The 22,253-nt window shown below is 48.8% G+C and overlaps 2 protein-coding genes across 2 annotated transcripts; one reads left to right on the top strand and one right to left on the bottom strand.

Annotated features, from left to right (window-relative positions):
• Positions 1-450: 450 nt before the first annotated feature.
• LOC106701326 (melanoma-associated antigen 9-like) lies at positions 451-5,931 on the bottom strand. The gene is given in 5 exon segments (XM_070366186.1): positions 451-584; positions 587-689; positions 691-999; positions 1,066-1,313; positions 5,640-5,931. Coding segments are annotated over 5 exon segments (1,086 nt in total).
• A 5,492-nt stretch (positions 5,932-11,423) lies between these two features.
• Positions 11,424-12,194, top strand: LOC102266600 (melanoma-associated antigen 10). The gene has a single exon (XM_005886701.2). It carries the CDS (start codon positions 11,424-11,426, stop codon positions 12,192-12,194), a length of 771 nt encoding a protein of 256 aa, XP_005886763.2.
• The last annotated feature ends 10,059 nt before the right edge of the window (positions 12,195-22,253 follow it).

The following is a 22,253-nucleotide window of genomic DNA, read 5'->3' as shown; positions in this document are numbered from 1 at the left end:
CCATGTTATCTTGTGCAGGACCACAAAATAGAATGAAAGCATTCCCAATCTCTTTTATAAAACAAGAAAACTCTTGTTCTTCAACTGGCAAAGTACACACACACTGTGATCAACGTCACTGACATAGTTAGAAACTGGAACACATTGTCTTCTATTAAAATGAATAACAAATTCCTAAAGAAAACAGAGATGAGTGTCCATGTCACTGTAGAGAACAGGAACATGAAGATGCCACACACTGGGTTCCCCCAACGGGCCTGGGCTCTCACTGCTGAGAAGGTTGACCTCTCCTCTTCAATCACAGAGGGAAGGATTAGCCTCCCTTCCTGACCCCCATGACAAGGTGTTGGACGTGGGACTGGAAGGAGCCTAGTTGCACCTCTGGCTCAGAGTCCCCCTTTCTCCTCCCTCGCAGCCTCTGCAGAGGGGCTGGAAGGAGCTGGGACCCCTTCAACCGACTCTGTCCAGATATACCAGGACTTTAAACTTGCGGGTCTCCGCATAGGCCCGGGGACCCCACAGGAACACATAGCGAGCAGGGTCGCTGTCAGACACCTGCTGGTACTCCAGGTACACCTCCCACCCCACACTTGGGTCAGCAGCTCCCTGGGCTCCCCATAGATGCAGTGCTCCCTCCCGGGACACACTCCCATCCTGCTGAGTGCTCCCCAGATTTCCTCTGCAGGGGAACAGGTTGTCCTCCACAGTGATCAGGCAAAGAACCATCACCAGGAGGCTGGCCTTGGGCAACCTCTGTCCATCCTTCAGCATCTCTTTGAGGGTGAGGCCCAGGGTGGGGACCAGGATATAGGTGTGCTCACTGGGGTCCACCTCCTTCACCTCCAAACCAAAGACCAGCTGCAGGTACTCTGAGGCTTGATCGAGGACCATCAGGAAGTAGTCCTGGTAATCTTGGAGGACACTATTCAGCACTTCTGCCTTTGTGAGTGGCTCCTTGGTGAAATACCTGCTGAGCCGGAATCGTACCAGCTCATTCTTCTTCAACCGTAGTACATCTCAGACCAAGGGCCTGTCACCTCCCTGGTCACGTGAGCTTCCTGGTACTTCATCTTGCCTGCTGAGGCCATGGTCTTCAAATTGGATCCCTAGAGTGGAAGCCATGACAGTGGGAGTGGGGCAGACACCCAGAGGGCTCTGGGGGAGACTGGGTGTTGCAGCAGCAGCCACTTCCTCCAGGGTGCCCCAGACCAGGAGAGAGGAGGAGGGGGAAGCTCCATCTCCTTCCTCCACCTGCTCCTCCTCCTCACCCCAAATGAAGTGTGCCTCCATCAGACCCTTGTCCCCTTTGGATCCTGAAAGAGTCTCTCAGGCTGGTGGAGCTCATGCATCCCAGGCATGATCACTGGGGTCAAACTGCAGATAGGAGTGAGGCAGGGGGACAGATGGGGACCATGGGCCTGCGGGAGCGGGGAGGTTGTGAGCGGCCTCAGCTGAGAAACCCACCCTGGGCTGTCTGACTCAGGCCACTTGTAGGTCTCTGCTTGAGGGGTGCTCTCAGGCCTCATAGAGGAGCTCCTCCTGAGCAGCCTGAACCCTGGCTACCCAAAGGAGGATGTGAGGTGGCTCCCCAGGGGGCAGCCAGCACAGCTTGAGGTGGCAGAGCTGGCACTGTGGGGCATTAGGGCCTTCTGGGGGCTCCTCTGTTCTGGGATGTGTAGTCACTGGTGCACACTCAGGGGAACCTACTCACCTTAACTCCTGGCACTGCCTGGACCTCCTCTGATCTCTGACCTGTGGACTCGGGCAAGTGTCAGAATTTTTTTTCCCCTCTCTTAAGCAGCAGAAGGAAACAAACTACAAATGTCAGACTTTTTTTTCCTTCTATATACAAAAGTAAAAGGAGGTTTCTTTTAAAATTCCGCATTTCCATGATAATACCTGTTACCACCTGAACTTAACTTTTCTCAAACCTTTAGTTAACGAATGTATTTTTCCTATGGAAATATTTCTCTTAAGCAATGTTATTGAACTTATTTCATTATTTACTTTAAACTCTGTCTTTCTTCAAGTAGGTTCCACCCAAGACTCAGAGGGGATAATGGCTCAACAAATCAATATGTTTTACTCATGGAAATGTTCACTTAAGCTATGTTAATGAAACTTTGTATTTGCTTGGAAACCTGCCTTTCTTCAAGATTCATGTCAATTGTTTTATGGATCAGGATGACTCACCTTGTGCCAATGCTATCTCCAAATGCATGTTGTGGGTGAGGGGCCTGGTGCCACTCTCTCAGTTTCGAGGCATTCCTTTCTCTAATGAGCAGCTTGCTGATAGGGCTTCCCTGATGGCTCAGAGGTAAAGCCTCTGTGTGCAATGTGGGAGACCCAGGTTTGAGCCCTGGATCAGGAAGCTCCCCTGGAGAAGGAAATGCCAACCCACTCCAGTACTCTTGCCTGGAAAGTTCTGTGGGCTACAATCCATGGGGTCGCAAAGAGTTGGACACAACTGAGCGACTTCACTTTCACTTTTCACTTTTCAATAGGTATATAACTTCTTGCTCTAAACAAACAAGGGTGCACTCTTTCTGCCCCCTTCTGATGTCTATGTCAGAAGCTTTCTCTATCTCTTTTATACTTTAATAAAACTTTACTACACAAAGCTCTGAGAGAATCAAGCCTTGTCACTGGCCCTGGATCGAATTCCTCTCTGCAAGCCAAGAATCCTGGCATCATTCACAGCTCATAGGGACAACCTTTCAGTATTGGCTCAAGATGAAGCATTTTATGGCATGGCTGCAGTCAGGTCATCAGGCAGTTTGCCTTTTCCCTCTGGGGGCAGTTACAGTATCTGTAAAACTCAGAAATGTGGGACTTCCTTTGTGATCCAATGGTTAGGAATTTGCCTTCAAATGCAGGGGACATGGGTTTGATCCCTGGTCAGGGAAGTGAGATCCCACAAGTTATACAGCAGCTAAGCCTGCGTGCCACATCAAAAGATCCCACATCCACAACAAAGATCCCATGTGCCACAACTAAGACTTGATGCACTCAAATAAATATTTTTCAAAAAGAAAAAAAAAAAAAGGAAAAGGGAAAATGGTAGGGAGAGAGATGAAAAGAAATGGGTCATGAGTTAATAACTGATGAACTTCAGTGATGAGCACGTGAGTTTTATTATACTCTTTTCTTTACTTTTGTGTATGCTTGATCAATTACCACAATCAAAAATTTAAAATATAGACTTAAAAAGACAAAAGGATGAGTGAACTATAATGTCATCTAGCATAGCAGGAAGTCAGTGGAGAATGTCTAAAGTTGAGAACTACATTAAAAGTTAATATAGATATAAGCACAGTATTTACAAAGATTGAGGCAAACTATCAGACAAACTGAAACTAGAAACAATGAAAATGAGAAAGGGATGCTGATGGGAAGGGCATAGGACCTTTGATTTGTATTATGTGCCTTTTGTTCTCTCTGACTTCATTCTGGGTTGAATTGTGTCTGCCCACAACCCAGTTGCCCCAAAAAAGATTTGTTGAAGTCCTCATCCCTAATAATTCAACATGTGACCTTATCTGGAAATACGGCCTTTACAGAGGTAATCAAGGTAAAATCAGGTCAGTAAGGTGGAATGTAATCTAATGTGACTGATGTCCTTATAAAAAGGGGGAAATTTGCACACAGAAGGCAGGCACATACAGAAAGAAAATGTCAACCTGAAGATGGAGGATTGGAATGATGCATCGACAAGACAATGAATAGCAAAAAATGCCAGTAAACCACCAGCAGCTGGATGGGGTAAGGAAAGATCCTTCTTTTACTGGTTTCAGAAGGTGCAAAGCTCTGCAAATACCTTGATTCCAGACTTCCTGTTTCCATATAGTGAGAGAATACATTTTTCTTGTTCTAAGCCATGTAGTTTGTGGTATTTAGTCACAGTAACCCTAGAAAAGAAACACAACTTAAAAACATTTCAAAATGCAATGAGATTGATGAGCTATGCTGAAGGTAAGCTAAAATAGAAAATTACTTGCACCAGTTGGCATAATTCTATTGGTTTTGTTATTATTTTGCTGGGAAGTAGCAGCAGAAGGACAAGAGTGAGAGCAAATGCAGGGGGCTCATGAGAGAGCAGCTTGGGTGACAGTGGTTAAGAGTGAGGGCATGAGAGAACTGATTTTAGTCAGAGTGGGATCCCAAAGTTTAAGATGTTTGAGGTGGAGCAGATCGTGAGAATGAAAAGTGGAGAATGTGGCTGTGCAGGTGGGGAGCTGAGGTGCAGAGAAGAGAGATTGTCAGAGGCAAGGGAGAAGTCAAGGAACTATGAGTAGCATGGGCTGCCCAGGTAGATACTAAAATCACCCAGGATGATGGCAGGACTCAGGATGCCAAGAACACCAGTGAGCCAGGTGCCTGAGTCTTCGATGAATGAAGAAGGACCAATAAGTGCTGTGTAACCACAATCTCAGTGGCTGTAAAGACCACCCATTTATTACCTCATAGCTTCTTTGGGTCAGAAGTCTGGGTGCAGGTTAACTGGGTCTTCTGCTCAGGGTTTCACAAAGCTGCAGTCGATGTGCTAGCCAGGGCTATGTTCTCATCTGAGGCCCTGGGTTCTCTTCCAACTGATTCTTATTGTTGACAGAGTTCAGTTTCTTGGGGTATAGGACCGAGGTCCTCATTTTCTTGCTGGCCATCATCCAAGAATTGCTCTCAGCTCCTAGATACCACTTACAGTTCCTTGCCACACAGCCCTCTTACAGGTGCTCTCACATGGTAGTCTACTTCATCAAGGCCAGCAAGGGGAAGCTCTCTAATGCAGGGAAAGCCTGGCCCTCTTTTGTAAGATCACCTGATGAGGTCAGAATCACACAGGATAATCTCCCTTTTGATTAAGTGAAAGTCATCTGATTAGGGACCTTAATTATATCTGCAAAAATTCCTACACCTTCCCACACACTATTGTTGGCAAACAAGTAGTCCATTCCACCTGTACAACATATATTCAAGGAGAAGGGATTATACACGGACATATATACCCGGGGGGACGGGTAGAAAACTTGGAGGCCATACAGAATTTGACCTACCACAAACGAGCCCTATCTGGAACCTCGACTCCACCAGAGAACAGACATTTTAATTCCACATTGCTCCAGTTACTTCTTACTAATGACTAATTATTGCTATCCAGCAACTTGGGATTTTCTCCTCCTAGCAGGCTATCACCTAAATTCTGTGAGGCTTAGTTTCCTGGCATCTGGAGAAACAGAGAATCTGGCCCCTGTCATTGGCCACTGTATACGCCAGCATCCACTGGACTGTGATGTAGCAGTACATCCCATGTGGCCCTCAAAGACAGCACATCTTCATGCTGGCTTCCAATGAGGTGTCGTCATCCTAGCCTGGTTCCTAGCTACACCATCCACAGCAACATCCTTTGGAGGGTGACTTTTTCTTTCTCTGCCACAATCACTACTTCTTCTTGGGGACACAGGTAAGTTCAGCTGCTTTCCTATGCTACTTTAGTGCCACAGGAAGCACAGGGGCTGCCTCCGGCAATTCCACAGCAGAGCCATGCTGGTGGGAGAGGACTTCTAAGACTGAACACTGTTCAGGGTACAGTCCAGCGAGGGATCACAAGTTCCTCTGACCTGGGATTTCTATCATCCTCCCACCTTTGACCCTAACTCCTGGGGTGAGGGCATAACACATGGGTCTGTTGGTCAACATCCCCAAATATCCTGCCACAGCAGAAGGATGAGGATTCAGGGAGAATTCAAGGTTTGTTTCAATCCGATCTGGGATCTTCAGATGGGCACTCCGTAAAGTCAACCTCTGCCTCTTCCATTCACTGCTGTATGCACAGGGCTGGCACAATGTGTTGGACTTTGAGGAATCACTGAGATGAGCAGCACAATCAGAAATATTTGAGTGAGAAGGCAGAGCAGCCAAGATTGTGCTCAGCATGCTGCCAGTGAGGGCTCTCACCCTGCACAGAGCAGCAGGCAGCACCCTTGTCTCTGGGCATGTGAACTGAATCTGAGGAGCCTGATGTGGACTGCAATTGTTACCACAAGTGCTGGGTACCGAGGGCCCCGTTCTAGGCAGTGACTGTCTCAGGGTGTACTAGACGGGTCTCTGCCTGGGGAGTGGCTGGTGCATGGATCTGGATCTGGGCTGCCAGGAGGTGGATGATACAGTAGGACTAGCCTGGTTTCTGCAGCTTCCCAGGTGGCTCTAGTGGTGAAGAACCCGCCTGCCAATGCAGGAGACATGAGAGACGCAGGTTTGATCCCTGGGTCAGGAAGATCCTCCATCATAGGAAATGGCAACTCACTCCAGTATTCTTGCCTGGAGAATCCCGTGGACAGAGGAACCTGGTGGGCTACAAAGTGTCAGACAGGACTGTAGAGACTTAGCACACACACAGCCTGGTTTCTAGCTGTGGACTCCTGGAGGGAGTGAAAGTGAATTGAATCACAACCAGAACCTGATACTGCTGAAGTAAAACCCAGTGGAACATGAGGGCACAGAAGAAGGACTGGGCACCACTGCAGCCTTGACATTTGCTGAGCTTCGGGCTTCCCTGGTGAACTGATGTTTTTGAACTGTGGTGTTGGAGAAGACTCTTGAGAGTCCCTTGGTCTGCAAGGAGATCCAACCAGTCCATCCTAAAGGAAATCAGTCCTGAATGTTCATTGGAAGGACTGATGCTGAAGCTGAAACTCCAATACTTTGGCCACCTGATGTGAAGGACTGATTCATTGGAAAAGACCTGATGCTGGGAAAGATTGAAGGTGGGAGGAGTAGGGGATGACAGAGGATGAGATGGTTGGATGGCATCACTGACTCGATGGACATGAGTTTGAGTAAGCTCCGAGAGTTGGTGATGGACAGGGAGGCCTGGTGTGCTGCAGTCCATGTGGTCACAGAGTTGGATACAACTGAGTGACTGAACTGAACCAAACTGATTCCTGAGTCTGTAAAAATATCCACCTGATATACCAGCCAGCAAAGGCCTGACCTTTCTTAAAAAAGTACTATCTCAACAGATACAAAGAAGAGACTAAATATAGGACTGGAGTATGAGATAGATTGAAACATAGTAATAGCAGATACTCTAACAATTTAAATATATATATGGTGGCTCAATGGTAAAAGAATCTGCCTGCAATGCAGGAGATGCAAGAGACTCGAGTTTAATCCCTAGGTCAAGAAGATCCCCTGGAGAAGGAAATAGCAAACCACTCCAGTATTCTTGCCTAGAGAATCCCATGGACAGAGGAGCTGGTGTGCTACAGTCTGGGGATGCAAAAAGTTGGACATGACTGATGCAATTGAGCAACAGCAGTGTAGCCCAAGAATTAATATATAGCTAAAAATCCAAACATACACCCACATATACATGTTTAGTACATACATTGTGGTTTGTCCATGTATGAGTATGCTGCTGCTGCTAAGTCCCTTCAGTCATGTCCGACTAAGAGACGGCATTTTCCCTGGGATTCTTGGAGTTTGCCATTTCCTTCTCTAATGCATGAAAGTAAAACAAAGTGAAAGTGCTCAGTCTGTCAGTCCCCATGGACTCTTTCCACCAGGCTCCAACCTGGGATTTTCCAGGCCGATATATATGCATTTTTTCTTTTTAAAGTCACTCAGTCGTGTCTGACTCTTTGTGAACCCATGGACTATACAGTCCATGGAGTTCTCCAGGCCAGAATACTGGAGTGGGTAGCCTTTCCCTTCTCCAGGGGATCTTTCCAACCCAGGGATTGAACCCAGGTCTCCCACATTGCAGGTGGATTTTTCACCAGCTGAGCCACAAGGGAAGCCCAAGAATACTGGAATGGGTAGCCTATCCATTCTCCAGCAGATCTTCACAACCCAGGAATTGAACCAGGTCTCCTGCATTGCACACAGATTCTTTACCAACTGAGCTATGAGGGAAACATATAATCTACACACATATATACATACAAATCTGACAGACACCTCATAGACATGTGAAATGTATTCATCAATATGAATGAGGATTAAACAGTGAAAAGGACAGCACTCCCACAGGATCAATTCTTATGGCTGAATGGTGAAGAATTGATGCTTTCGAACTGTGGTGTTGGAGAAGACTCTTGAGAGTCCCTTGGACAGTGAGGAGATCAAATCAGTCAGTCCTAAAGGAAATCAACCCTGAATACTCATTGGAAGGACTGATGCTGAAGTTGAAGCTCCAATACTTTGTCCACTTGATGCAAAGAGCCAACTCATTGGAAAAGACTCTGATGCTGGGAACAATTGAAGGCAGGAGGAGAAGGGGACAACAGAGGATGAGATGGTTGGATGGCATCACAAACTCAATGGACATGAGTTTGTTCAAACTCTGGGAAATAGTGAAGGACAGGGAAGCCTGGCACGCTGCAGTCCATGGAGTTGCAAAGACTTGGACATGATTGAGCAAATGAACAACCACCAACAGGTAATATTATCTAATCATCAAACCAAGGGTTCCCCTAAATCACCTGCCATACTCAGCCTCTTCACCTAAAACCAAATATTTTATACAAAATGTTTTCCAAGTATGGTGACTGCTGACGGGCCCCCACCGGAAGATGTGTGGTTCCCTGTGATCCCCCGATGGTCATGGGCACAGCAGGCCCCCATCCAGCATCTGTCCTGGGACTGCAGCCTTCTCTCGAGTGTTAAGGAGGCCCCCTCCTGAATGAGGATGAGGGGGTCCAGTCACCCAGGAACAGAGGTTCTCATCCAATACAACTCCACTCCTACTGGGACTCCTGGAGACCCTGGTCCGGGCTGTCAGGCCGAGCCACCCCTCCTCCACCACTTCCTCAGTGACTCAGGGAGTCAGAGTCAGTCTGAGGGCACAGTCTCATGTGGACAGAGGGAGGGGCCCACGTCCTGCAGAGACTCGAGGTGAGGACAGAGGGTCCCCAAGGGATGCATGTCCAGCCCTCCCGACAGCCATGGGGGACCATGGGGTGTGGCGTCCAGATGTGACGTCACTGAGCCTGCTGGGAGGGGAGAAATGAGGGCCTGGGTCACGGAGCTTGTGTTTAGGTCAGCAGAGTGAAGGAGCCCAGCTGTGCTAGGAGTCAAGGTAGAACCCTGAGGGGCGCTGGGAGCCCAGGACATACAGGTCGTCACTGCTTTTAGCCCTGGAAGACCCTGACAGGCTTGTGGAATGAGCCCCCTCTCCTGCTTGCCTCTCAGGGTCCTGGTTTGGGGGGATGCTGGCTCTAAGGCGAGCAAAGTTGGCAGCTGAGGGTGGTGACAAAGAGAAAGAGGGTTGAGGAAGCCCTGTGGAATCATCTCAACTTTGGGAAGCCCTGGGCTTGGAGCCCTGATATCATGTCCACAGTCTCCTCCCGGGGTCTCAGGGCAGTGAAGGCCTTGATGTGAGGGTCCTGCTTTGGGTCAATGTAGGGACATCCCCGGACCTGCCAGGGCTCAAGATGAGGGCCTTGAGGGAGGACACAGGTAACCCCACAGGTCCTGGCACCTGCTGTCAGCCCTGGGAGACCCTGGTGGTGGCATGAGCACAGGATTGCAGAGACACTGGAGACTTGATATACGGGGAGGGGCCTCAGAGGGTGAAGGGGAGCCACATATGATGTTAGGTTCTGAAAGAGTCTGGGTGAGGATGCTGAGGGAGGTCTGCGGGGACTCTGGGCCTGGGATAGATTGAGCCCAACATGCGGGGTCTCACTTCCTGACATCCGGGTCTCAGACTGGGGACTTCACATATGGTGCCGAGACTCAGGTGGGCCAATTCCCAGGTCCTGTGGTGTGTCAAGTTGAGGACACTGAGGGAGGAATAGGGTATCGTGGACCACAATCAGAGGAGACCTCAGAGTGCTAAGCCTGTCTCTGTTATCAGTCCAGGGTGTCCGTGGGATAGAATGAGCAAAACAGGCATGGTCTGACTTCCTGACATCCGGGTCTTGGAGAGACTGGCCCTGGTATAAGGGGCCGGGCTTCCAGTTGGGAGAGGCGAGAATCCCAGGTCCTGACTGGAGGCAAGGTGAGGTGCCTGAAGGAGGACTGAGGGGGTCCCTGCATGAGGACCGATGGAACCCCACAGATCCCCACCCCGGTAGTTGGCCCTGGGAGCCCTTGTGGTGAGAAGAGCACACTAAGCCTGTCTGACTTCCTGACATGCAGGTCTCAGAGAGACTGGGGACTTGGTGTGAGGAGACGGGCCTCAGGTAGGGAGAGGACAAAGAGCCCAGGTCCTACCGGGAGTCAAGGTGAGGACACTGAGGGAGGAGGGGAGCCCGACCCCAGAACAGAGGGGACCCTGGTAGTCCCAGGGCAGGATGACCATGTGCAGGATTTCCTGACACCCAGGTCTCAGAGAGCCTGGGGACCTGGTGAATGTGGCGGGGTTTCAACATGGCGGACGGGACAATCACAGGTCCTGCCTGGAGTCTAGGCTCCATGCGGGGAAGGACTGAGGCTGTTAGACCCTAAGGCAGGGAGGGATCCTTGCTCTTGCCCCGAGGGCTGGCACGGGGGCCGGTCTTGGAGGCCCCAGAGCAGGGTGAGCAGCTTATTCACCTCTTTCTTAGGGGCCTTAAAGTGAGGTGTTCTGGTGGAGGGCAGAAGCTTCAGGTCTGCAGAGGCCACACTCCCTGGATACTGAGGGAGGACTCAGCAGACGCCCGCCCCTCTGTTCAGTGCTGGGAAGCCAGATAGGATGTGAGGAGCGGTGACCCAGCATCTCCCCAGCTTAGGAACCACGGGAGGCCCTAGGCAGGTGAGGCCACATATCAGGCCCCCCCAAAAGTTTGTCCAGACGTGGCTCTTGTTCTGAGTTTCCCTGCAGGCCCCCAAAGGGGGAAGGTCCAGGCCATTCCAGTGGAAAAGTGAGCACTACATGTGATCCCCAAAGGGACTAGCCACCCCAGATCTGGGGGGACCTCACAGATTCAACCCGTCCTACCAGCACAGAAAGCCTAAGTCTGTGCCACAGTCTACTCCCTAGGTGCCCCCTCCATTTGTCTCACAGGGGCTCCAGAAACCAGGAGAAGACTGAGGTCTGAGGTCTGTGTTCTGAGATCATAGGAGTGCCAGCAGTCAAGGTTAGGTGAGTGTCCTGAGTGTGCACAGGGGCTCCCCATCCCAGAACAGAGGGGACCTCAAAAGGCCCTAATCCCCCCCCACCTTGTCAGCCCCAGAACCTCAGGCTGTACTGGCTGCACCCTGAGCCAGAACTTCTCTTCCCCACTTGACAGGGGACTGACAACCAAGGAGGAGCGCCCCGGTAACGCTCAAGAGCAGCCCTCAAGGAAGACCAGTAAGTGGACCCAGTCAAAGCTACCCGTGGAGCATTTCAAAACTGAGACCATTTATACTCTCTCTCTTTCCCAGGTCAGTGGTCTCCATTTTCTCCCTGCCACACCCACACTGGGCACAAGACTCCAGTCATCATGCCTGTGGTCCCGATGAATGAACTCTGCACTTCTGAGGAAGACCTTCAGGGCCAAATCCAGGCCCAGGGCCCAGTGGAGGCGCAGCTCCTGGGGGCTGAGGCAGAGGATGCCTCAACCCCTCTGGCCTCCTTCCCTTCAGTCTCATCTTCCTCTGCCGCCGTGGATGCAGAGATCTTGTTCAAGCAGGCTCTGAATTTGATGACGGCTCAACTACTGGAGTTCTTGCTCCTCAAGTATGGCACTAAGGAGCCGATTTTCCAGGCTGAAATGCTGAATACGATCCTCAGGGATAACCAGGCCCACTTCCCAGTGGTCTTCCTTAAAACCACACAGTGCCTGCATCTGGCCTTTGGCCTGGATATGAAAGAGGTGGACCACAGAGAGCACATCTATGTCATGGTCCCCTTCCTGGGCCTCACCCTCAATGAGATGCAGACGGATGAGCAGAGCATACCAAAGGCTGGCCTCCTGGTGGCAGCCCTGAGCCTGATTCTCCTAGCAGGGGACCGGATCAGTGAGAAGGTCTGGGGAGCACTCAGCAAGATGGGGGTATTTGCTGGGATAAAGCACTGCATCTATGGGGAGCCCAAGGAGCTGCTGACCCAAGTGTGGGTGCGGGCGGGGTACCTGCAGTACCAGCAGGTGCCTTACAGCCACCCTGCTCATTACGAGTTCCTGTGGGGTCCCCGGGCCTATGCAGAGACCAGCAAGCAGAAAGTCAAGGACTATCTGCGCAAGGTCAATGGAAGGGGTCCCAGGTTCTTCCCACCCCGGTGTGCATAGGTGTGAGGGAGGAGGAAGAGGGGCCCTGAGCCAGAACAGCAGCCAGGCTCCTTTCAGGCCCACATCCAGCAGCTTGTCCTGGGGGTAGGAAGGGAGGCTGATCCTTCCCTCTGTGTTTGAAGAGGGAGCATTCAGCCTGCTCAGTCATGACGGCTGGGAGAGTTGGGGGAACTGGTGTGTAGCATCTTTGGTTCCTGTTCGCTACAATGACATGGAGATCCACTTCTGTTTCTTTTAGAAATTTTTCAAATGTTATTCCTTGTAATAGAAGGCCTAACGAGCTTCAGTGTCCAACTATGTCAGTAGCGTTGATCACAGTGTGTTTGTGCTCACCAGTTCAAGAACATGAGTTTTGCTGTTTTGTAAAAGTGATTGTGAACTCTTTATTTTATTTTGTGATCCAGAACAAGATTACATGGACTTGGAATATAACTATTTTGGAAATATGATACTACTTAGTAAGAATTAAGAAATAAAATGTATTTGAGGTGAGTTCCTCTGTACTTCTTGTTCTGTCATTTTATACAGCTAAACTATCTCTGTTCAATTGGAGTTTTTCAAGTAATTATTTAAGAAAGTACAAAAAAGCCTGATTTGACTTGATAAGTGTCCCACTCTGGCTCATTTATTCCACAGACCTTCATGGAGCCTGTGCTCTGTGGAAGGCCCTGTGTTCACAGTGGGGACACTAGAAGCAGGACACCCCAACACCTAGAGTGATGATCTAAGAGCTGCAGTCACATGAGGACGGTGGACAGACATCCCCTAGTTCCACAGAACAGGGCAACCAGGGGCAGGGTCCAGGAGGATCACTTGAGTGTCGGTGCCTGGGCCAGGGTGGTTTGGGGCTTTGGGAAGCTGGGTTCATTCTGTGGGAGGTGATTGTGATGAGGGTGGATGGTGGCAGCAGCCAGAGTTATACACAGTGTCTTATGGGTGAGAAGAAAATCTGAAATGGGACATACACACTAGAAGATCCTCTTCTGTCCTAGATAAATTTCCTGGGGCAGGAAGGGAAGTCACACTATGGTCAGGAACAGTTAGACACCTGTTTATGCTGCTTGATCTAGGTACACCAAAAATTTTTCAAAATGGGGAGGAGTGAGTGGACTTTGGTTTGCTGCACAATCTACTCAGTCTTGGAGAATATAGTTGAAGACGTCTTGATAAGCACCCCCAAACTTTTGGTAGGCTTTTAATGGAGTGTCTTCTTTGAAACTGGTGGCTGTGCACTTAACCTAATGGATGAGCTTATCCAGGTGGTCAGGCCCTAAAGCCATAGATGAGGAGGGGTTATGGAAACCACAGTGGCAAAATCTGCACTGAACTTGAATTCACACACCTCAGAATTCTCCTTGGAGGTGAAAAGTGCGGCATTGTGCATATCCTAGCTAGATTTTATGAATAAAACTCCCACTGCCCTTGTTCTCTCACTGTCGCTTGCCTGATACCTGCCCTCATGAAGCTCATGGCTGTCGGGGAGCCTACGGGCACCTTGCAGGTGCTGAGACAAGTCCCATCGTGTGGTGGCAGCCGGGCCTCTGGGTGAGACTGTGTCTGGCATCAGGAGGCAGGGGCACATCCTCAGCTCGCTGAGACTGTGGGCAGCATCACTGCAGAGGGAAGGGCAGAAAGAGCACTGGAGGGAGCTGGGGGGACCCCTCCCTGACATTCACAAGAGCCTTGGAAACTAAATCAGATCTTGCATTTGAAAGTGGTAACACAGAGTAGTGACTAGAAACAGTTGGAGGTTCAAGTCACATTTGGCTTTCTCAAAAACTCCTCAACACATGAAGGGAATCGTCTTCATCGCAGGCTACACCTACCAGCTGCTGTCTGTTGAGCACCGAGCACACTGCAGGGCAGGCAAGAGACTCCAGGTCCTTGCCCACATCTCTCCTCCCTCTGCTTCCTGGAAGCTGCCTGCAGGGAACATGGGATCCTAGGTAAACCTCCAACAGTTTGGGAATAAATACCTGATCAACTCACCAATTTAAATACAAAGAAAAACACTTTCTATATAAGTAACAATAGCATGTTGTTTGGGAAAAAAGCATCCCATTTGTGCTGATATCTGGGGTGGAAAGATATTCTGGAGGAAGGTGGTGCCACATCCATGGGGCTGAGGTCCCAAGAAGCTGGAAAGGCTCCTTCCTGACTGACTGATGGAAGCTCTGTCCTGGCGCCATCCATTCAGGGCCAAGGTGAGGACCTGGGCTCCTCCCAGTGGCACTGATCTTTCGAGGCAGCAGTGAGTGGTTGAGTGAGGAGACATCTTAATTCCCTGCCCAGGAATTGAACCTGGGTAGTGTGGATGAGAGCCTGGAATCCTAGCCAGGAGACTAGCAAGGGCTAGAGGCTGAACGCTATTTTTTCATGGATCATTGCCTCCAGTGAAAAATGCATTTATCACAGAGGCAGAAACTGTAAATGCAGGTACAAAGTTTATTATTAGAAACATAGCACAACAAGTGGGAGAGCACATAAAGAAATGGTTTAGTTGAGACAGAAGCAAGGCAGAGATGGAATTCTGGAGAGAAAGGGTGTGGATGTCACACCTGGTGAGCAGGAGCACAGTCAAGAGGCGGTAAAGTCATCTATATGAGGCAGTACTTCTGAATTTTTGTCTTCCTTCAAGTCAATTATCTGGTTTCTTTTAAACACACCTGACCTACACTGGGACACTCCCCTGCATTCATACACACACCCCTCAGCCAACATGGATCTCGAAGTGAAGGTTTCTGTGAGGAGCAAGACTCATTATGGTCTGGCATTATCCCTTGACTTTGAGCCACAAGGAGCCTTCCTTCACATGTCTGATGTCTCCCTTGTCCAAAACATGGAGGAGTGGAGATACTTTTATCCTTTACTCAAACAAACTTTTGCCCCTCTTTGTCCTTGCCATGACTGTTACATTTAGGTATTTATAAGAGACAAACACTGTCTTATAAATGTCTATATTGTGTTTTGTTCATTTCTGAGAGCAAAGAGGAGGCTGATTGTAAGTGCCTCAACTGTAGCCAAACTATCTCTTGGCACAGGGAATACTAACATTTTTAAGTATCCAGCCTGAAGCCCACTTCTTTGTGCCCCATGAAATGCAAACAGGAGGCCAGTTGAAAATGTCTAACTTGGAGCCCATCCATCCATACTCCTCTGCCTTCCTGTGTGATGCATAAATACTTTCTTTTTTTTTTTAGCTGTAAATTCTATATGATTTTATTTATTTATTTATGTTTTACTTTACAATATTATATTGGTTTTGCCATACATCAGCATGAATCCGCCACAGGTGTACACGTGTTCCCCATCCTTAACCCCCCTCCCACCTCCCTCCCCATACCATCCCTCTGGGTCATCCCAGTGGGAAATTCTTACTAATTCTGTTCCATATATTTGCTGGGACAAGAAGATGATCTGACTTGCCAAAATAACCATCAAGGCACAGAAGCCTTGAGATATATATAGCTTTGTGATTGAGTCCAACACAAATACTTGGAAGTCATACTCCTTGAACTTCAGACAGGGCACAGGGATCCCCCATGCCCATGACTTCAACCTCCAAAGGCTAAGTCTCTGTGTCTAACTTGCCTTTCATTCGGTTGTTCACTTCTGGTGCCATTTCAGAGCATGATGATCATAGTAATTTTCAGAAGGCAGACATGAAAAGGGAAGACCCTGCAGAGATCAACCTAATCAAGGTGAGGGGGTCAGGCAACTGTGTGCTCCCCACATTGATCCCATGAGTAGTCTCTCACAATGAGCTTTCCCCAGGGAGGCAGCTCCTTCAGTGGAGGCCAATTCCAGAGAAGACTTTTGCTCTGAGTCCTCCTCCACCAAGACCTGTGGCCCTGGGCAAATGAGTGGGCTAGTGAAAAAGAGGAGATCTGGGTGGCACCACAGCATCCACTATAATCCACCCCTCCCAACTTTGACATACACTCCCTTCATCTGGAGAGATCACCTCATCTGAGGACAGCTCCTTGAGGATTCTTGCTGGTTTCCTCTCCTAAAGAAGCTCAGAGAGAAAGACTGGACAAATGCTGGGCCCTCACAGATGCAGCAGCTGCTGCACCACAACTGATGGTCACTCTCTTGCCTGAGATCCGTTCTAAATCCCCTGTACTCTCAGCCAGGACCTTGGCCATTTCCAGTGGCTTCCCTGGTGAGGTAATACAGACTTTGTCCCTCAGGGTTCTGAAGCTTCTCTGACCCTTGCTCTTGGACTTGTCAATTCACCACTGAAATGGGGCAGGAACCAAGACACATCACCTGGCTGTTAGAGATGTTTCCTTGATGTTCTTCCTGTGCCAGAATAACCCTCACACTCCTTAGGATCAAGGTCAGCTCTGCCTGCCAGGATGGGAACCATTCTCTGTGTGTGCTGGTCCCCTAGCAGGAGGAGCCCAAAGTGCCCAGATGGAAACCACAGCTCATGGGTCAGTAGGACTGTTATCATGTCTCCTGGGGAACCTTCTTGCTTTGGGAACAGCCTGTCATGTGTCACCACCGGCAATAGGGTAACCAGTAGCCACATGAGGCTGGGTATTGTGAACTCAAATGTGCTTAGTGTGTCCCAGGGCCCGGCCTTCTACCTTAACATAATGTGAAGTGAAGTCTCCCAGTCGTGTCCGACTCTTTGTGACCCTGTGGACTGTAGCCCATCAGGCTCCTCCATCCATGGGATTCTCCAGGCAAGAATACTGGAGTGGGTTGCCATTTCCCTGTCCAGGGGATTCCCCTGACCCAGGAATTGAACCCAGGTCTCCCGCATTGCAGGCTGTGGCTCAGCTAGTAAACAATCTGCCTGCAATGTGGGATACATGAGTTCAATCCCTGATAGGGAAGATCCCCTGGAGAAGGGCATGGCTGACCACTCCAGTAACATAATGTGAAGTCAAATGTAAATAGCTAGATGTGGCTACTGTGGACATCTGTGCTGTGGAACTACAGAACTTATTCTTAAGAACTGGAAGCACAACTTCCCTTGTGGGTCACTGGGAGTGGTGGCAGGTGGGGTCATGAGTCACTGGGTGTGGTTGTTCAGGGAGTCATAGATTTCTGGGAGTGGTTGTAAGTGGGGTCATGGGTCAGTGGAAATGGTGATCAATGGGGTCACTCTACCCTCTGGTTCAAGGACCATGTATCTTACCTCGTGGGGAACTAAGGATGGCAGATGTGGAGCATGTCCGATCCCTGGAGGGTGACACCCCAGTACCACGGGCTCTCATATCCCAGTGTGCACCCCACGTGTGCTTTGTAGAGGCCAATCCACTGTTCCAGAAGACCAGCAGCTTCTGGATGGTGGGGGCTGAGATAGCGACTTTGGATCCCATGGCCACTTGCCCTCTGAGCCCCTGGTGTGCTGTTAGAGGGTCTCTTGGTCTTGGATGGTTTTGTGAAATACCCTGTGTCAGTCAGTTCTGCTTTCTGTGAGCCCTCAAATAGTGGTGCCAGACAAGGTGCTGCAAGCAGGAAAGAGAAACCCACATCTACAATGTGTACCTATCGATTTCAGTAAAGATGAACCTCTCCTCCTTCAAGGATGGAAGTGAGATTAGTGGCTCAATGATCTGAAGGGAGGGTGCCACTGAGGGATCGGCATCACTCTCTGTCATGGTGGGGCAAACACCTGGTAGGTGCCGTAGCTCATCCGGCCTGCTGGTGGCGCCTGTGCTGCTGAGCCCAGATGCAGCATCATCCTTGGCCCCACGGCTCCTCCTCGCATGAGAGCACTGTGCAGCCCTGAGGGACCACTGACAGAGGCTGGGCGCTCTCAGTTCTTCAGGCACTGGGTCTTCAGTGATGTTTCTTGCCTCTTGTGTGCTGCATGCCTTTGTGAGTAGCAAGAGGCAATGCAGATATCTTCCTTTTTTGGTGTCCCTTCCTATAGGTTCATTGATGTACCCCTTCTCCAAACCTACTTGTGGCAATCTACCAAAATTTCTCATTCTAGTACCTGACTGGCTGGCTAATCCATTTTCCATCATCTTTAAGCCCATGTCTATTCTTGGCTCGGGCCATTTCCTTTATCCATATATAGTGGATCCCTAGAGGCACCATCAGAAGTTGCATCCACTGGGAGCGGATTTCTGCTCGCCACTGTCTCTATGGCCACATGTGGTGGAGGTGGTACTGCAGCAGGAGTCCATTTCCACCTGCAGTTTCAGTTCAGCCAACCCACCCCTCATCTATGCTCAGCATTTCTACACCCCATTCAGCTGGTCAGGAAAGAACTTCCTGGCCCATTAATCTCCAGGAATAAACGGCAGCAGAGGTGCTTGTGACACATTTGCAGGTCATATTGGGGTTTAGCTCACCTTTTTGTAATCTATGGCCTTGCTTAGGTCTGATCTCCTCAGAGAAGCCACTTCTGTTTTGCGGTGGATTACTGTTGCAGTCGCCTCCCTTTGTGGGTCTGACAGAACCTAGCTCATGAGGACCAATGTCCACATGCTGTATGCCGAGGAGGTGGCCATGTGTTCCAGCAAAGATAACAAACCTGGCAAAGCAGTTGCTATCGAGTGGGTGGTGGTCCAGTGTCCTCCTTAGGAGCCTAGAGGTTTGAGTAGGGTCCAGACTGCTGAGGAGGTTCGGTGGGGACCACCTCCCTGCATCCTTTTGGTGTTAAGGGTGTCATTAATGTTTCACATCTCCCAAACCAGAGGGAATCTTGGTTTGTATTTACTGTCACAGTCAAGGTGCAGGGAGTGCACTTGGTCTCCCCGCTCTGATAGCTTCTATACTAATGGGCTTGTGTGCATTCAGGGCTTGTGCCCATCATCAAGCACGTCTGTTCTAATCGCACATCTGGAGGTGGCAGGCAGGAGCTCTCTGGGTCAGATCTAGGCCAGACCTCCATATGTTCCTGGTGCACACATGCTCCCCCTCCACTGCGGACACTGACGGAGTGAAGGCCTGACTATCACTTCCCACAGCATCCCGCTTCTAGACGTCCTTACAATGTTTGCGTCTTTCCTCTCTCCCCCGTGTCCAGTCACCAAGGTGAACGATGTGGGTCTCTTTGTGGGACAGATTTGGGGAATGATGGCTGCATACATCTGCCAGGGTGTTGCAGAGTCTTTACTCATGAGGATCCCTCCTTCCCTTTGGTCAATGGATTCTGTGTCTGACAATTGACTCAGGTCTGGGAACTGGGGAAGACCTCATGACTCTTTTGGAGCACTCTCCTGCATCCTCCTGCTCACTCATGCTTGTTGTCTATCAGACAGTAAGGAATCTGCCTGTAATGCAGGGGACCTGGGTTTGATCTGAGTGGGGAAGATCCTCTGTAAAGGGAATGGCAACCCACTCCAATATTCTTTCCTGGAGAATTCCATGGACAGAGGAGCCTGGTGGGCTACAGTTCACTGGGTTGCAAAGAGTCAGACAACAACAATTGATCCATCCATCCATCCACCCACCCCATCCATCTATCTATCTGTGTCCCCAATAGAAAAATGCATAAAGGAGACAAAAGGCAACTAACAAAAGAAATAGAAATGACTAAAAACCTTGAGAACCTCAATGTTTCTAGAACTCAAAGAAATGTATATTAAAACATTGAGAACAGCCAGTGAACATGGACAGTAGTTAATGTCGCGTAGGAAAAGGGAAAACAGACTCACTCAAGCATTACTGATGGTGATGCACATTGATCTGACCTTTCTGGAGGGGAATCTGGCAATAGGTAGGAAAAATCTAAACAGCCATACCCTTATACAGCAATTTCACTTCCAGGAATTTATTATTAGGAAATAACTGGACAACTCCACAAAAACATATGTACAGGGATTTCCAGGGAGAACAACCTAAACCTCCTCAGTATAAACCTGGTTAAATAAGTTATGCTACATGGATATCATGGAATTGTCTTTAGCTACCAAAAATTATATAAAGCCATATTTAGTGATATAGAAAGAACCCCACATTATAATAAGTACAAAAGCTAGACTACAAAAGTGTGCAGTGTGATACATTTTTTTTTTTGGAAAATTCTGTGTGAAATGTACAAAAAAAAAAAAAAAGTCTGGAGAATATATAGGCCAGAAAAATATTTTTGGTTACCTCTGAATTATAGGATTTTGTTTGAGTTTTACTTTTTCATATGTTTCTGCATTCTCTGAATTTTAGGTAATGAACATGTATAACTTTTGAAATCAGATAAAATCAGCAATGCTGAAATGCTCTGAAAAGTGGAATGAAATGCTTGGCCAGGAGACTTCAGTAGAAAGGTGATCGCTCTTCCCTTCCATTCCCACCTGAAGCCAGTGCATCAGAGCATCTCCAGATGGAATTATGCTTCCACTGTCTCAGGCAGATGAATATCTATCCTCTTTCTTAAAGTTTCCAGAAAAGAAGCTTCAAAATTTCCTATGACAATCCATTCCAGAGTTTATCAAATACATCTGAAAAAAGAAATTTCACCTAATGTTTAATCTGAAACACCTGTTCTGTGATTTAAGCCACTGCATTTCTGCTTCAATTTGCAGTGAAAATAGGAACTGGTGGCTGCCGTTGGTTCTCAATCAGTTCAGCTCAGTCATATCTGACTCTTTGCAAACCCATGGACTGCAGCATGCCAGGCCTCCCTGTCCGCCACCAACTCCCAGAGTTTACTCAAACTCATGTCCATTGAGTCGGTGATGCCATGCAACCATCTTATCCTCTGTCATCCCCTTCTCCTCATGCCTTCAATCCTTCCCAGCATCAGGGTCTTTTCAAATGAGTCAGTTCTTTGCATCAGGTGGCCAAAGTATTGGAGTTTCAGCTTCAGCATCCGTCCTTCCAATGAATATTCAGAAGCGATTTCCTTTAGGATGGACTGCTTGGATCTCCTTGCAGTCCAGGGGATTCTCAAGAGTCTTTTCAAACACCACAGTTCAAAAGCATCAATTCTTCAGTGTTCAACTTTCTCTATGACCCGACTCTCACATCCATACATGACTACTGGAAAAACCATAGCTTTGACTAGACGGACCTTTGTTGGCAAAGTAGTGCCTCTGCTTTTTAATATGCTGTCTAGGTTGTTCACAACTTTTCTTCCAAGGAGCATGTGTCTTTTCATTTCATGGCTGCAGTCACCATCTGCAGTGATTTTAGGAGCCCCCCAAAAGTCTCTCACTGTTTCTATTGTTTCACCATTTATTTGCCGTGAAGTGATGGGACTGGATGCCATGATCTTCGTTTTTTGAATGTTGAGTTTTAAGACAGCTTTTTCACTCTTCTCTTTCACTTTCATCAGGAGGCTGCTGAGTTCCTATTCACTTTCTGCCATAAGGACGATGTCATCTGCATATCTGAGTTTATTGATATTTCTCCCAGCAATGTTGCTATGCCAACAGGAAGCTTCTTAAAAATAGTCCCCTGAACCCCAGAGGGACACGACTGCAGGCTGGAGACAAGGTGGCATGGAACACTTTTTTCTGCCCTTGTCAACCAATGATAAGTCCCAAAAGCAGATGAAAGACCCTGGCATAATTTTCCTGGTTCCTGTCCCCATAACATCTTTGTGCACCAAGTTTATCCCAGCCTTTCAATTTATGGAACCCTCCCTGCTGTCCCAGCAACTGTGCACTGTTACTACACCCAGCAGACAGATGTGAAACCTTAGGCTGGAAAAGGGCCATCACTGGCTCAAGATCTTGAACCCTGGCCTCTGAGCTACGACACCACAATGCCAAGGACAAACCCAGGCAAGGACACTGATCTGGGCTGCTCAGCTCTGCACTGTGAGGCTGATGGCCATACACCCTAACAGTTAACCGGGGTACCTGGAGGGTGACCAGGGCACAGAAGCCAGGGTGGGCATTCAAGAGACAGCTTCCAGATCATGGGCTGACAGAAAACCACAATTTTGCTCAGGGAAAACATGGCTTTTGCAATTCAGGGTCCACGTTAAACCTACGAATATGATTAGCATGTTGCAAGTGAGGGCCAGGTGCCACTCCCTGAAGGCAACTTTCTATCCTGTCCAAAGTTAATGCACAGGTTTCTCTGAGACAGAGGGGACTGCCCAGCAGGGCAAGCAGCACCAGCAGCAGCACAGTGCCATTTACG

The sequence above is a fragment of the Bos mutus genome, chromosome X (genome assembly GCF_027580195.1).
Source record: "Bos mutus isolate GX-2022 chromosome X, NWIPB_WYAK_1.1, whole genome shotgun sequence".
Classification (NCBI taxonomy): domain Eukaryota; kingdom Metazoa; phylum Chordata; class Mammalia; order Artiodactyla; family Bovidae; genus Bos; species Bos mutus.
The sequence above is the reverse complement of the archived record's forward strand: the minus strand, read 5'-3'. Positions and strand labels throughout refer to the sequence as shown.